Raw genomic sequence first — 14,253 nt, 5'->3', positions numbered from 1 at the left:
ACATTAAGCTTTGAGAACCTCCGAATTAACGCAGTAAACTGGCATATACGTAGCTCCAGCTACTTGTGTAAGGACACGATTCAGTATTTTTAAATTGAGGTAATTCGCAACTTAAAACATAAAACCCACCCTTTGAAACTGTTCGTTCAGTGTTTTCAGTACATTCACAGTGTTGTGCAACCATCACCACTAATTCCAGAACATTCCATCACCCCAGAAGAAGCCCCGTCCCCAACAGCACTCACTCCCCACCCCCTCCCCAGCCCCTGGCCCCCACGAGCCCGCTCTCTGTCTGTGGATCTGCCTGTTCTGGACGTTTCACGTCAATGGGGTCACACGCCGTGTGTCCTTCTGTGTCTGCTTCTCTCCCTGAGTGTCGTGTGTTCCAGGTCGGTCCACGTGCAGCTGTGTCAGGGCCTTGCTCCTTTTCAAGGCTGAATAATATAGGAAGTGGGTCTTAACCCTAGCCAAACATTGAGTCATCTGGGAAACTCAACGATTATTCATAAGAATAAAGTGTTGTATAGAGAATATTGCAACTGGCGGGGACATCAAATAGCCACGTCTTCCTCATGAAAGTGATCATTTATTGCACACCTTCTGTGTGCCAGGCGTGTTGGTACCTTTTCTCCCATTCTTCAGAGTAATAAGCGTTTTATCCTGAATCCAGAGGCCCAGGTGGAGAGCTTGTCACGTACCTGACTCTGGACGGCTTTCTGATATGCCCGCCTTCACATCCGATCCCACTAAAGGGACTGTGTTAGTTATGTTCCGCTGCGTAGCAAATCACCATAACCTCAGTGGCTTAAAACAACCCACATTGATAACTTCCCAGTTTCTGTGGGTCTGAAATCTGCATGCGGCTCAGCCGGGTCCTCTGCTCAGGTCTCACTAGCCTGCTATCAAGGTGCCAGCCGCGGCTGCATTCTCATCTGAGGCCCGACTGGGGAAGGCTCCACTTCAGAGCTCACCTAGGTCATGGCAGAGTTCCATTCTTACGGTTGTAGGATTGGGGGCCCCCGCTTCCTTCTGACAATTGGCGGAGGCTGCCCTCCCTCCACTCCTATAAGCAGCCTGCAGCTCCTTGCTGCCCAGGCCACTTCTATTCATTTCCTGGGGCTCCTGTAACAAATCACTACAAATTCTGTGGCTTACAAAAACATACATTTATCCTCTCATCATTCTGGAAGCCAGAAGCGTGAAATCAGTTTCTATGGCCCCAAATCAAGGTGCTGCAAGGCCATGCTCCCTTCCAGAGGTCCTAGGGGTGAATGCATCCTTTGCCTAGTCCCGCATCTGGTGGTGCCAGCACCCCTTGGCTTGTGGCCGCATCACTCTGGTCTCTGCCTCCGTCTTCACATGGCCTTCTTGCTTTCTGTGTCAAATCTCCCTCTGCCTCCTTCTTCTAAAGACCCTCATAATGATACTGGGCTCACCCAGGTAATCCAGGCTCATCTGCCATCTCAGGATCCTTAGTGGGATCTTCAAAGTCCCTTTGGCCACACAAGGTGACATATCTGCAGGTTCTGGAGATTAGGACGTGGACATCTCTGGGGTCATTATTTAGCTGTCTCTCCACGACTCCCAACACGGCCACTTCATCAAAGCCTGCAGCGGTGAGGGAGTCTCAGGAGGGAGTTGCTCCCACGACAGAATCTTCTGTAACATCATGAAATCGTGGGAGCGGCCTTCATCACCTTTGCCTGACCCTGTTGGTTAGAAGTGAGTCACACGGCCCGCCCACAGCCAACAGGAGGAGATTATGCAGACGGTGACCACCAGGAGGTGGGGGTCCTTGGGGGTGCCTTAGACCTTGTCTGCCACGGGCTTGAGCTTAGCCAAATCCTCCAGCCATCTGTCCCTGCCATCAGCCGGAAGGGACCTGATCGCCAGCCTTACAGCCTCCACGAAGGGGGCCATGGCATGTTCAAGGGTCCGAGATGGAGGAGCAGTTGTCAATCATCAGGTCTGGCAGGGGTCTCGGCGTCTTCGGTCTCACTCTCCATGTGGGTCCCAACTTCCATCAATTGCTTCTAGCAGGAATTCTTCAGAACGATGAGAGAAACTCCAGCATCATTCTAAGGTTTTACAAACCTTCTAGAAAGTGCTTTTGGCAAAATCTCAATGCCTCATGGTGCCAGTTAAGCCTGTTTCCTTCTCGTCTGCGATTAGCAAGGATGGACTGGTGGCCCCAGCTCAGAGGAGAGGATTAAGTGGTCCCCACCTGGGCTGCCCGTTGAAATCATCCGAGGACCTTTAACTCTGATACCTGTGTCCCACCTCCACAGACTCTGATAATTCATCTAGGGGGGTAATCATCAGCAGGGGTGATCCTGCCCCCAGGGGACACTGGGTGATGTCTGGGGACATTTGTGGGTGTCACGACTGAGGGGCGCTCCTCGCGTCAAGTGGGTGGGGACCAGGGATGCTGCTCAACACTCTGCAGGGTTCGAGAACTCCTGTCCAGTCTCTGAGCTCTCCTGGATTTATTTAGCCGGCTCCTATTGGTTCTGCGTTTTAAACCAGCAGCTCAGGTGAGCGTGACGCACCTGTTGGGAGAACCCCACTTTGAGAAACTGATGGCCCCACTGGTGGACACGTGACTATGGGCCATACATTACAGAACCATCTTTGTGTGCCTGCTAGATCTTCCAAGATGATCTCCATTGCTCCTCTCCCATCCTGTGTGTCCATCACTGGGAGACCCTGTGGCATGTCTTCCAAATTTCCCCTAAACCCAGCCTAAGTGTTCAGGAGAGATCCAGAAACTTTCTGGCTTGGCACCACTAGCAGAGTGGGGAAGAAGAAAAAAACAGGAGTAGCTGTCAACATCTCACCCCAGAAGCTGGTGACTTCTCTATGTGCCTTGATGAGAAGTGTGTCATGGATAATTACTGCTCGATCCCACACAAGTCAGAAATAGGATATTTCTGAATATTCCTGTCAGAGGTGCACTGAGCAAAAAAAACCAGCAATTAAACATGGATTTAGCATAAGTCGTGACTTGGAAAAACTTCCAGAAGGAGGATGAACCTTGAGATGTATGGCAGCTGCTGCCTCCGTAGACGCGGTCAGGAAGACTCTGTTCTCTCCGTCCGCACACCCTTGGCATATCTTCCCAGGGGCTAGACCCCAACCCCCACCAGATTAAGACCAGGAAGCAACAAGGAAAAAAGAAAGTGTGTCTCTGTCACAGAAGCAGGGCTCTCAACTGGGGGCAGTTGTGCCCCCGGGGGACCCTGGGCCACATTGTGTGGGGTCCTCACTACTGGGGGTGCTCCTGGCTTCGAGTGGGTGGGCCAGGTGCTCAACTCCCCACAGCGCCCAGGACAGCCCCGAACGTCGGTAGTGCTGAGGGGGACAGACCCTACCCTGCAGTGTTACCAGCACACCGTCGACTCTAGATAAACGTGCCACATGAGCGAATGTCCCAAACCCTTTTGCCACCAGCAAAACTAATCTTTGCAGCAAAGATTTCACCCCAATATGGGGAACTTGAAAACCCCAAACTGAATCGGCTTCCCCACTCCACACCCCCTCCGCCCGTTCTTGCAGAATCGATTATTTCAAAGTTGGAGCAGAGACCAGGGGCTCCGGCGTAGCCCTCGGAGATGAGAAGCTGTGGCCGCCAGGTGGCGCACCAGCGCCGGGGCCTCCTCGACGCTGCCGCCTTCATCCCTGGGGCCTGCGCGCAGCATCAGGACCAGGAAGAACCGCATCTAATTCTGAAAGCGCCTGGGCTCGAGCGTAGAAACGGCCTGGTCCTGCAGATTGGCCTTGTGCTTTCTGAGCTGGTTCTCCTTTCGGAATGAGAAACCCTTCCGACCGGAGACGTCCTGCTAGGCGCAGGGCTGCGATGGGGCCAACGTTCCGAGTTGCCTGATTCGATACAGGGGCAAAGAAAATGAATTCCTCCGGTGGTGAGGTTGGAGGGTGCAACCTACAGATTCTGCTCAGCGCATGGCTGTTCCCAGTTCTCTGCAAGCTCATGTAGACTCGGAGAGTCCATTCTTTATTCTCTCTCTCTCTCATTATTGTGCTGCTTAGACTTTTTATCAAAGGGTAACATACATGCACGAAAGGGCACAGATTGTAAGCAAACAGCTCGATGAATTTTCACAAAAGGAGCGCCCATGTCATTGGCGCCCAGACCAAGAACAAAACCCGACCAGCCCCTGTTACGCCCCCTCCGCTCATTACCACCCAATGGCCAACACTGGAATCTACCCAAGTGAACGAGCACGGAGCACGATGGGAGTTCGGGGGTGGAAAGGGGCAGGAGGGAATTTGGGGGTGAGGGGCAGGTTATGTTCGCTATCTTGATCGTGAGGAGGGTTTCACCGGTATCTACGTACGTCAAAACCTGTCAAATTGTATACTTTAAATATCTGTAGCTACTGTATGTCGATTAAACCTCAATAAAGCTGTTAAAATGATTTTATTTCATATTTCCATGACAACCTGTATGGATCAAGCGTGTTTTCTTGTATTTATTCACCTCCTGTGTTTGTTCTCCTATGAGCTGTCATTCATCTGCCTTCCCATTTTTATTTTAGGACGCCTGTTCTCTACCAACGGCTCCGTCTCATCTGTTATCAACATTTCCTCCCCATCTGTCCCTTGTCCCTTAAGCCCATTCATAGTGCCTTTCACTATGGGAGATTTCTGAAATAGTCAATGCAGTCAAATTTGTTGGTATTTTTTCTCTCATACGCCGAAAATATCTGCTTATACATAGGTCTTGGCGTCTAGGAGGCTTTCAAAAATATGTCTCGAATGAATAAAAGCCCAACGCTTATGCAACTGCTTCTCATCCTCTAAATAATCATGAATAAATACAGCACATTATGAATTCTCCTATAGGACTATAGGAGGGAGTCGTCCTGTGGGCATTTACCTGTCGTGCCGTTATTACAAGTGATCTTTTTTGCCGTTGTTGTGAATTACGGAAACCTGAAAAAGAGTCAAGTCACTTTGAGTCTAATAATAAAAATGGCTACCGCATATTTCGTGCTTCTAATGAAGCGGGCGGGCAGTGGCATTAAATGTTAAGAACTCCCCGACGTCCCATGCTTGACCTCTGCGAAACCAAACTCAGTCTTTCGACGCCTCCACTATCTGTGCCTCCTCCAGCCTTTCCTATTTTAGAGAACAACACCCGCATCCATCTAATTGCTCAAACCAGAAAACTAGAAGTCATCCAGACACCTCCCACTCCAGCAACCCACACGGACAAAGCAGTGCCAGGCCCTGTCAGTCCGCGCTCCGAGATACTTCTCACAATCACCCACTGCCCTTGATCACTCCTTGTCTAAACCTGCATCAAGTCCTGCGCAAACGACTGTGAACTGGTCTCCCAGCTTCCACTCTGGCTCCCTATAATTCAGCCTTTCTTTGCACAGGAGTCAGAATAACCTTAAAACATAACTTATATCACAACCCTCACCTGCTTAAAACCCTTTGTGAATTATTGCAATTTTGGTAGAATCCAAATTCCTTGACACAGGCTATAGGATTGTCCCTGATCTCTCACCTCCCACATTGCTTGCTAACGTTCAGCCAGCCTGGCTTTCCAGTTCCTCAGATATGGCAAGCTCTTTCTCCCCTTTGTATCAACCATCCTTTCTGCTGCCCCCACTTCTCATCACACTTTACTTAGCTGATTCCCGTAGAACTCTCTTTCCCTTTTTTCTTCACGGCACTTACTACAACCTATAGTTTCTCCTTTGAGGATGTGTATTCGTTATCTTTGACTGCATAACAAATTACCCCAAAGCTTAGCGGCTTGCAGCACAACATTATTATGTCAAAGTTTCTGCAGGTCAGGAATCCATGTGCACTTGGCTGGGTCCTTAGATTCAGGGTCTTTCAAACGCTGCAATGACGGTGTCCCCCGGCATCAGTTATCTGAAGGCCCGACGGGGGCAGGATCCCTTCCAAGATCACTCATGTGGTTGTTGGCAGGATTCAGTTCCTCACGGGCTTTTGTACTGAAGGTCTCAGTCTCTTGCTGACGTTGGCTGGAGGTCACCCTCAGTTCCCTGCCACGTGGACCTCTCCAGCATGGCAGCTTGCATCATCAAAGTGTGCAAGTTGAAAAGGCAATAGAGAGAGTCATGCAAGCAAGACAGAAGTCACGGTCTTTTGTAACCTAATCACGGAAATGACATCCCATCAGCTTGCAATATTCTATCTGTTAGAATCAAGTCACCAGGTCCAGCCCACGCTCAAGGAGAGAGAATTACACAAGGTCATGAGTACTCAGATGTGGGGACCATTTGGAACCATCTGAGAAGTCTGCCTACTGTGTACGTTATTATTTCATGAATACTCATCTCCCTCATTAGACTGTAAACTGTGAGGGCGTGGGCTTTGGTTTTTTGCTCCATTTTCTTAGAAACATTCTTAAATTGTGGTGAAATATACATAACATTAAATTTACCATTTTACCCATTTTAAGTGCACAGCTCAGTGGCATGAAGCACCTTCACACTGTTGTGCAACCATCCCCACCATCCATCTCCAGAACTTTCTCATCTTCCCAAACTAAAGCTCTGTCCCTATGAAACACCCACTCCCATCCCTCCCCCGGCCCCTGGCACCTGCCATTCTACTTTCTGTCCCTATGAATTTGATCCCTCTAGGTTCCTCATATGTGCATGATTCCATGATATTCGTCCTCTTGTGACTGGCTTATTTCACTGAGCATAATGTCTTCAAGGTTCATCCAAACTGCAGCAGTCTTTACTTTATTCTCAGCATCTCTCCCCACGCCTGGCTCGTGGGAGGCTGACAATAAGATTTAATTAATAAATGAATACAATCTTCTCCTTCATAAATCTGACTGCTTTTATGGGGAAGTGGAGCAAGCTTTTTTTTTTTTTCCAATGTTCCTTTCTCCCATCTTAGAAATATCAATAGTTGGGCCAGGCCTTGTGGCATAGTGGTTAAGTTCACATGCTCCACTTCGGCGGCCCAGGCTTTCACTGGTTCAGATCCTGGGCGCAGACATGGCACCGCTCATCATGCTGAGGTGGCGTCTCACATAGCACAACCAGAAGGACCTACAACTAGAATATACAACTATGTACTGGGGGGCTTTGGGGAGAAGAAGAAGAAAAAATAAAATTTTTTTAAAGATTTTACTTTTCCTTTTTCTCCCAAAGCCCCCCATGTACATAGTTGTGTCTTTTCAGTGGTGGGTCTTTCCAGCTGTGGCATGTGGGACGCCGCCCCAGCATGGCTTGATGAGCAGTGCCATGTCTGCGCCCAGGATTCGAACTGGCGAAACCCTGGGCCGCCGAAGCAGAGCCCGCAAACAACCACTCGGCCGCGGGGCCGGCCCCTAAATCTTTTTTAAAAAAGAAGATTGGCAACAGATGTTAGCTCAGGTGCCAATCTTTAAAAATATGTATATATTGTATATATATATATATATATATATGTCAATAGTCAATTTTCAGTCTGCATCTTACTTGAGCTATTGGCAGCCTTGAGACAATAACCAAATGATCCTGTTAAAATATGCTAGACCTGTTACATCTCTGATCCAGACTCAGCAATGGGTCTCCATTCCCTTAAAGTCCTTTCAAAGCCCTTAATGATCTATCTCCAAATACACTTCCCGCCTCACCGTGTGTTGGCCACACTGGCATTCTTGCACACTCCTGCCTCGGGCCGGGGCCTTTGCACCCTCACTTGCTTCTGCGTGGAGCTCTCTGCTTCCATCTATCGGCTTGACCAACTTCTCCACCTTCAAGTCTTTGCCCAAATATCTCTTTCTCTATGAGGTCTATTCGAGCATCTTACTTAAAATAGCAACCCCCCACCCAGCACTCCTGATAGCCCCTACGGGACTCTATGATTCCAGAGCACTTGTCGCCTTCTGACATAATCCCATCACTTATTATGTTTATCGACTATTTTCCGTGTCTTCTCCTAGAACGTCCAAAAGGGAGGAGATCTTTGATTCGCTCACAGATGTTGTCCTAGAAAACGTCCTGGCACATAGTAGGCAGGGATGCTGAACCAATGAATCTGCTTCTGAAGCCGACGGACAGGGCATCAGCAGCGAGGACGCTCCCAGGTCGGGCTGCCGGAGGAGCTCGATTCCCGTCCATGGCCAAGCCGGGATCCCAGCGGGATTCAGCACCAGGGGCCCCTGGACAGCTCTGGGAAGCCCAACCCTTCCGGAATCCTTCCTCGAAGGTCGGAGTTTCCCGCCGGAAACGCCTGGTGGCTGGACCCGCCGCTCAGCGGGAGGAAACTCCTTTCCCGTGCAGGTAGGAGGGGTGGGGTCGCGGGAGGAGTGGCAGCTGCAGCGGCCAATGGCGCGGCGCGCTCGCCCCGCGGGGCTCGGGGCGGCCAATGGGCAGGGCCGTGGGCGGGGCGTGGGCGCGGCGCGCCGACCAGGAGCGCGGCGGTGGGGTCGAGACCGCGCGGCGGTTGAGCGGCGGGCTGCTCCGGCGGGGGCCCGGCTGAGGTGGGTGCGGGCCGGGCAGGGCCGGGGACCGTTGTCGGCGAGGTTTGCATCCGGCTGCCACGGCCGAGCGCGGACTGTCCCCTCTCGGGCGGGACCGGGTGGGCCTCGCCCTCCGCGGGGCGCGGGGTGCAGCGCGGGGCACACAGCAGGCGCTCAATGCGTGCCGGGAATGAATGAATGAATGAACGAACGAATGAATACATGCATGCATGCATGAGCCCGCCCCCGCCTCTGCCCGGCCCCCTCTGCCCCCGGTTTGAGAGCCTCCAGGCCACCCTCGCCCCCACTCCGCAGACTGGGGCATCCGGACACCCGGCAGGTACTTATTGTGCGCCTGCTGTGTACCTGGCTTTGGCCCTGGGGAAGACAGACTCCCGCCCCCCGCGGAGGTCGCAGCCTCGAGCGAGTGAGGACATCCAGGGACTTTCCATGATGTGGTTCTCCATAAATAATGGCAGGGAAGGAGGTGGCATCTGAAGGGCTCAGTGTGCTGGGGGCATGGGCAGTGAGAACTAGGAGGTCGGGGTGGGGTGGGGGGACCTAAAGGCGGGAGCTGCCGAGGTCCCTCGTCCTAACGGTGACATTCTTGTGTCCAGGGCGCAGCCGGCTCCACTTGGGCCCCTCGAGTCATGTAAAGTATCCACATGCTTCAGCTCTTCCATCTGTTCAGGTTACTGAGCATCTGTTCTGGGCCAGGTCGTACGGTGGGTACAAGGGATGCGGTTTAGGGCAGGGGTCGGCCAGGGGAGGCCCTACCCGGACGGGGAGGGGGGGCTCCCAGAGGCAGCGACCTGAAAGACAAGACATCGTTGGAAGGTCGTGGGAGGGAAGGGTTCTGGGTGGAGAGAACAACCCGTGCAAAGGCCCTGAGGCTTGGCATGTTCAAGGCCTCAAGGACCACAGAGGCCCGAGTGGGCTGAGGGGATGCAGGAGCCGTGCTACAGAGCCTTCGCCTCAGGGTGAAGCGTTTGGGTTGCATGTAGGGGCCTTGGGGAAAGCAGTGAGGCGGCACCACCCTCTAGAACGTTCTGCAATGATGGAGATGTTCTCTGTCTGTGCTGTCCGATACGGTGGCCCCTGGACGCTTGAAATATGGGTAGTGCGAGTGATGAGGTGAATTTTACGTTTTCTTTAATTTTAATGAATTTAAGCAGAGACCTGTGGCTGGTGACCGCTGTACCGGACAGCGCCGTCTGCAGGAGGCAGTGACGTGTGCCAGGCCTGGAAGGGGATGGCAGACGGGGTCTGGGGGGGTGGGTCACGAACTCGGTCACTAGAACTGGTCGGAGAACCCCGCAGCTGACGCGGTCGCCCCCGGTGTGTGTTCACAGCGGCTGGACTGAGGCATGAGCCCCTCACTGCGAGGTGGGGCCCGGTAGCACGTCGCGGGAGGGGAGCGTCTCCCACACATGGTTTGGCCCCGCAGCGCCTGGCGCCGCTCGAGCCGCCGTGATGAAGCTGTTGGTGGCCAAGGTCCTCTGCATGGTGGGCATGTTCTTCTTCATGCTGCTGGGCTCCCTGCTCCCCGTGAAGATCATCGAGGCGGATTTTGAGAAGGCCCATCGCTCCAAAAAGATCCTCTCGGTCTGCAACACCTTCGGAGGCGGGGTCTTTCTGGCCACGTGCTTCAATGCTTTGCTGCCCGCCGTCAGGGAGAAGGTGAGGGCTCCCTGGGCGGCGGCCGCAGCCCCTGGCCCCTTGTGGCCAAGGGTCTCTGATGCTTTTTCATCGCTGACACCGAGCTCAATGGGGGCCTCGATCCTATAAAGGTGACGGGAAATCGAAAATGAATTTGCTGTGTGACCATGAGTTGGTTGCTTCTCCTCTCTGGGCCTGATCTGGTAATCGAGGGGTTTAAACTAGACCTGGGGTCCCAGCCGGTGGGCTCATCCGTCGTTCCCTAACCAGACCAGCCACCACGGATAGTGTACACTTTGTCCTGAAGCTGGCGACGGTGGGCTTTCCGCAACTCCCGTATCAGTTAGCTCCTGCTGCATGACAAATTAGAACAAATTTAGCATCTTAAAACAACAGACGCTCGTCATCTCACAGTCTCTGTGGGTCGGGAGTCCGGGCACTGCTGAGCTGGGTCCCCTGCTCCAGGCTCTCAGGAGGCAGCTGTCAAGGTATCTGCTGGGCCGTGGTGTCAGCTCAGGGTTCGACTGGGGATGGAGTGGCTCCTGAGGGCCTGTGGTGGAATCCAGTTCCGTCCCTTGTTGGTTGTCACACCAAGGGCCTGGTTCCCGCCTGGCTGTTGTCTGGGGGCCACCCTCGGTTCCTTGCCACGTGGGCCTCCCCAGCGTGGCCATTTGCTTCATCCGCGAGCCAGAACCTGTGCTTGGTTTCTGGGACTCGGAACTGTGAGCTGATGTTTTATGCTTGTGTTGTTTTCTGCTGCTTGGCTTGTGTTCCTTCGTTACGCGGCACAGGAAATTCGTACCATGTGCTGGTGATACCGCGGGGCCGGGTCCCTCAGCCGTGGCCCTGCTGACCTTTGGCCGTGTCCGTCTCTGGGGAGGGGCCCTCTCAGGGTCCTTCCCAACCTGCTCCGTGCCGCACCCCTGCCCTCGGGCGCCCCTCACCTCCAGGGGTCAGGTCCCTCCTCCCACCCCATCCCCCAGCCTCAGCCTCAGCCCCCGGCTCAGTCCCCCTGGGAGACCAGCCCCACAGTCTGTGGCTTCAGTGTGTCTGCTTGTCTTTCCTGATCCGTGTTTATCCCTTCGGGAGGAGCTAGTGTTTTTCTCCAGCTGGCGTTTTGCGGGTGGCACCTGGAGGCCCCGTGAGATGTTTAGTGAATGAAACGACTTCTCCATGGAACACAGCCTTCCACTGCAGCACGGGGGCTCATCTGGGGGTGACTCTGCCCCCAGGGGACACTGGGCCATGTCTGGGGACATCTGTGGCTGTCACCCCGGGGAAGCTCGCATCGAGTGGGTGGGGCCAGGGATGCTGCTCAACCCCCCCAGCGCCCAGGACAGCCCCCCAGAGAGGCCCCGGCCCCGATGTCAACTCCCTCACAAGCCATGACAACCGAAATGTCTCCAGACATTGCAGGTGTCCCCTGGAGGAGCAGGACCGCCCCGGTTGAGAAGTGCTCTTGTGTGTGTGTGTGTGTGTGTGTGTCTGTGTGTGTGTGTGCGTGTGTTGTGCGCGCGCGCGCGCACAGGCTGTGACAGGAAGGAAGAGGGGGCTGTGAGCGGAGCGATGAGGCACTAGTTTAGGGAGGACACTCGGACATTACTTGTAAGCCGAGACCCGAAGCGTGAGTGAGCATCAACCAGCTGTGAGTCAAACTGAAGGAGGAACATTCTGGACAGAGCCCACAGCACGCTCTGAGGCCGCAGGGCTGGACCGAGCCTGGCATGCGCAAGCATCCTTCGACTCCAGGGCAAGTTAACCCCGGCTCTGCTGGACCGCTTCCAGAGCCGCGCTGCTGTCCAGGGTGGCCGCCTCTCGCCGTCCTGGCTGGTCCTTTCAGTGCCTTAAACCGAAGCACCAGTCAGTTCTCAGCCACACCGGCTGCTTTTCAAGTCCTCATGAGCCACGTGTGGCTCGTGGCTTCCGTATCCGACAGCACAGATAGAGAACATTTCCATCATCCAGAAAGTTCTGTCGGACGGCGCTGGCTCAGGGATCTGATGGGGGTGGCCCAAGGGGTCGGCGAGCCTTGTATTCCTTCTCAGCACCTTGTCCCGGGAGGTCCGAGTGATGGGAAGACCTCTGGCAAAGAGCCCGCCTTGTGTGATACGGAAGCAGAGCCCACACAGGCCTCGGGGCCTGGAAAGCTGGCGGCTGTGACAGTGGCGGAGGCCAGGCAGGGTCGAGGTCAGGGTGCCCGCAGGGCTGGGTCCTTCTGCTCCTCTCTCCTCGCCCTGCAGACGGCCGTGCTCTTGCTGCCTCTTCACGTGGTGGTCCCCGTGTCTCTTCCTCTTAGAAGGACACCAGTCCTGTGGGATCCGGGGCCATCCTGACGGGCTCATCTTAACTCAGTCACCTCTTAAAGTCCTCGTCTCCAAATGTGGCTCGTTTTGAGGTACTGGGGCCTGGGAGAATTCAGTGTATGAGTTTTCTTTCACGAGAGGCACGATTCAGCCCGCAGCACCTTAACTGTGTCTGCAAAGACCCTTCTTCCAAATCAAGCCCCGCTCTGAGGCTCCGGGTGGACGTACCTCTTGGGGGCCACGCTTCAGCCACGGTATTTTAGAATTGGTGGTTGATGTGGTGGCTGTAATGAGGCCTCACGATTCCCTTCGTAATAGGGTTGTTTTTTAACTCATCAAGGATGGACCCGCCTCCCCCTCCCCTTTTTTTAAACTTTTTCCCGGAATTGGGTATTTCTGTGCTGTGCTCACAGAGCAGTGATGTCTGACGAACCCTGTTGCACGGACGGTGGGGGTCCCGGCCGCCCCGCCTCTGAGCCTCTCTCTGCTCTCCCTCTGCCTCCCGCGCCCTCCGCTGCAGCTCCAGAAGGTTCTGAGTCTCGGGCACATCAGCACGGACTACCCGCTGGCCGAGACCATCGTGATGCTGGGCCTCTTCCTGACCGTCTTCCTCGAGCAGCTCGTCCTGACCTTCCGCAAGGAGAAGCCATCCTTCATCAACCTGGAGACCTTCAACGCCGGCTCGGACGCCGGCAGCGACTCGGAGTACGAGAGCCCCTTCATGGGGGGCGCGCGGGGCCACGCGCTCTACGTGGAACCCCCCACACACAGCCACGGGCTGAGCGTCCAGGAGCTGTCGAGCTCCAGCCCCCTGCGCCTGCTCAGCCTGGTCTTCGCCCTGTCGGCCCACTCCGTCTTCGAGGGCCTGGCGCTGGGCCTGCAGGAGGAGGGCGAGAAGGTGGCGAGCCTGTTCGTGGGGGTGGCCGTCCACGAGACGCTGGTGGCCGTGGCCCTGGGCATCAGCATGGCCAGGAGCTCCATGTCCCTGAGGGACGCGGCCAAGCTGGCCGTCACCGTGAGCGCCATGATCCCGCTGGGCATCAGCATCGGGCTGGGCATCGAGAGCGCCCAGGGCATGCCCAGCAGCGTGGCCTCAGTCCTGCTGCAGGGCCTGGCGGGCGGCACGTTTCTCTTCGTCACCTTCTTCGAGATCCTGGCGAAGGAGCTGGAGGGGAAGAACGACCGCTTGCTCAAAGTCCTCTTCCTGGTGCTGGGCTATGCCGTCCTGGCCGGCATGGTCTTCCTCAAGTGGTGAGCGGCCTGTCGCTGTCGTGGTTGCCCCGCCCAGCTGGAGCTCGCCAGGAGCCCCAGGCCGGACACAAGCCCCGTCCCCCAGCCCCACATCCCCCCGAGGGGGTGTTCAGCCCCTGGCTGCCACCTGAGCACAGAAGGGCTGCCTGGCACCAGGCCGCACCCCACATCCCACCCCCTGAGCCTCGGGGGACTATTACTACTTTTAAAAATACTTCTCTTAAAAGTATTTACCAAAGCCGTGTGGCCGTGTCAACCTCGGGCGTCCAGATGGGGTCAGGCCGAGCCTTCCCATCCCCCGCACACCCCCAACCGACGACGAGGCCTCTGTCCTCTGGCGCCTTACACCCTCCACGCCCCCGGCCTCCCCTCTGAGCCCTATGGAAGGTGGGGAACGTGGCGGCCAGGGTTATCCGCGGTTCCAGCCGCTGTGACGCGATGCCCCGGACGGCTTCACTCCATTCCACAGTGAGATGTGGCGCCTCTGAAACTCGGGCCCCTTGAGGCTGTGCCTCCTGGGCTCCCGGGTACCTCAGGGCCACCCTGTCCCTGCCTTCTGGTGCGGCGCCCCTGCATGGG

At 55.2% G+C, this 14,253-nt stretch overlaps 1 protein-coding gene across 1 annotated transcript; it reads left to right on the top strand.

Annotated features, from left to right (window-relative positions):
* The first annotated feature begins 8,375 nt into the window (after positions 1 to 8,375).
* On the top strand, positions 8,376 to 13,912 carry SLC39A3 (solute carrier family 39 member 3). Its single transcript, XM_070622458.1, has 4 exons — positions 8,376 to 8,482; positions 9,079 to 9,186; positions 9,814 to 10,141; positions 12,944 to 13,912. Exons 3-4 carry the CDS (start codon positions 9,935 to 9,937, stop codon positions 13,676 to 13,678), a joined length of 942 nt encoding a protein of 313 aa, XP_070478559.1. The 5' UTR covers positions 8,376 to 8,482; positions 9,079 to 9,186; positions 9,814 to 9,934; the 3' UTR covers positions 13,679 to 13,912.
* The last annotated feature ends 341 nt before the right edge of the window (positions 13,913 to 14,253 follow it).

This window comes from Equus przewalskii, chromosome 6, assembly GCF_037783145.1.
Source record: "Equus przewalskii isolate Varuska chromosome 6, EquPr2, whole genome shotgun sequence".
In the NCBI taxonomy this organism is placed as follows: domain Eukaryota; kingdom Metazoa; phylum Chordata; class Mammalia; order Perissodactyla; family Equidae; genus Equus; species Equus przewalskii.
The sequence above is the reverse complement of the archived record's forward strand: the minus strand, read 5'-3'. Positions and strand labels throughout refer to the sequence as shown.

Bases quoted from the DNA above. Each gene is read 5' to 3' on its own strand.
- SLC39A3 (XM_070622458.1), top strand. From the start codon at position 9,935: ATGAAGCTGTTGGTGGCCAAGGTCCTCTGCATGGTGGGCATGTTCTTC. The intron at 10,142-12,943 runs GTGAGGGCTCCC...CCTCCGCTGCAG, and splicing joins TGCCCGCCGTCAGGGAGAAG to CTCCAGAAGGTTCTGAGTCT.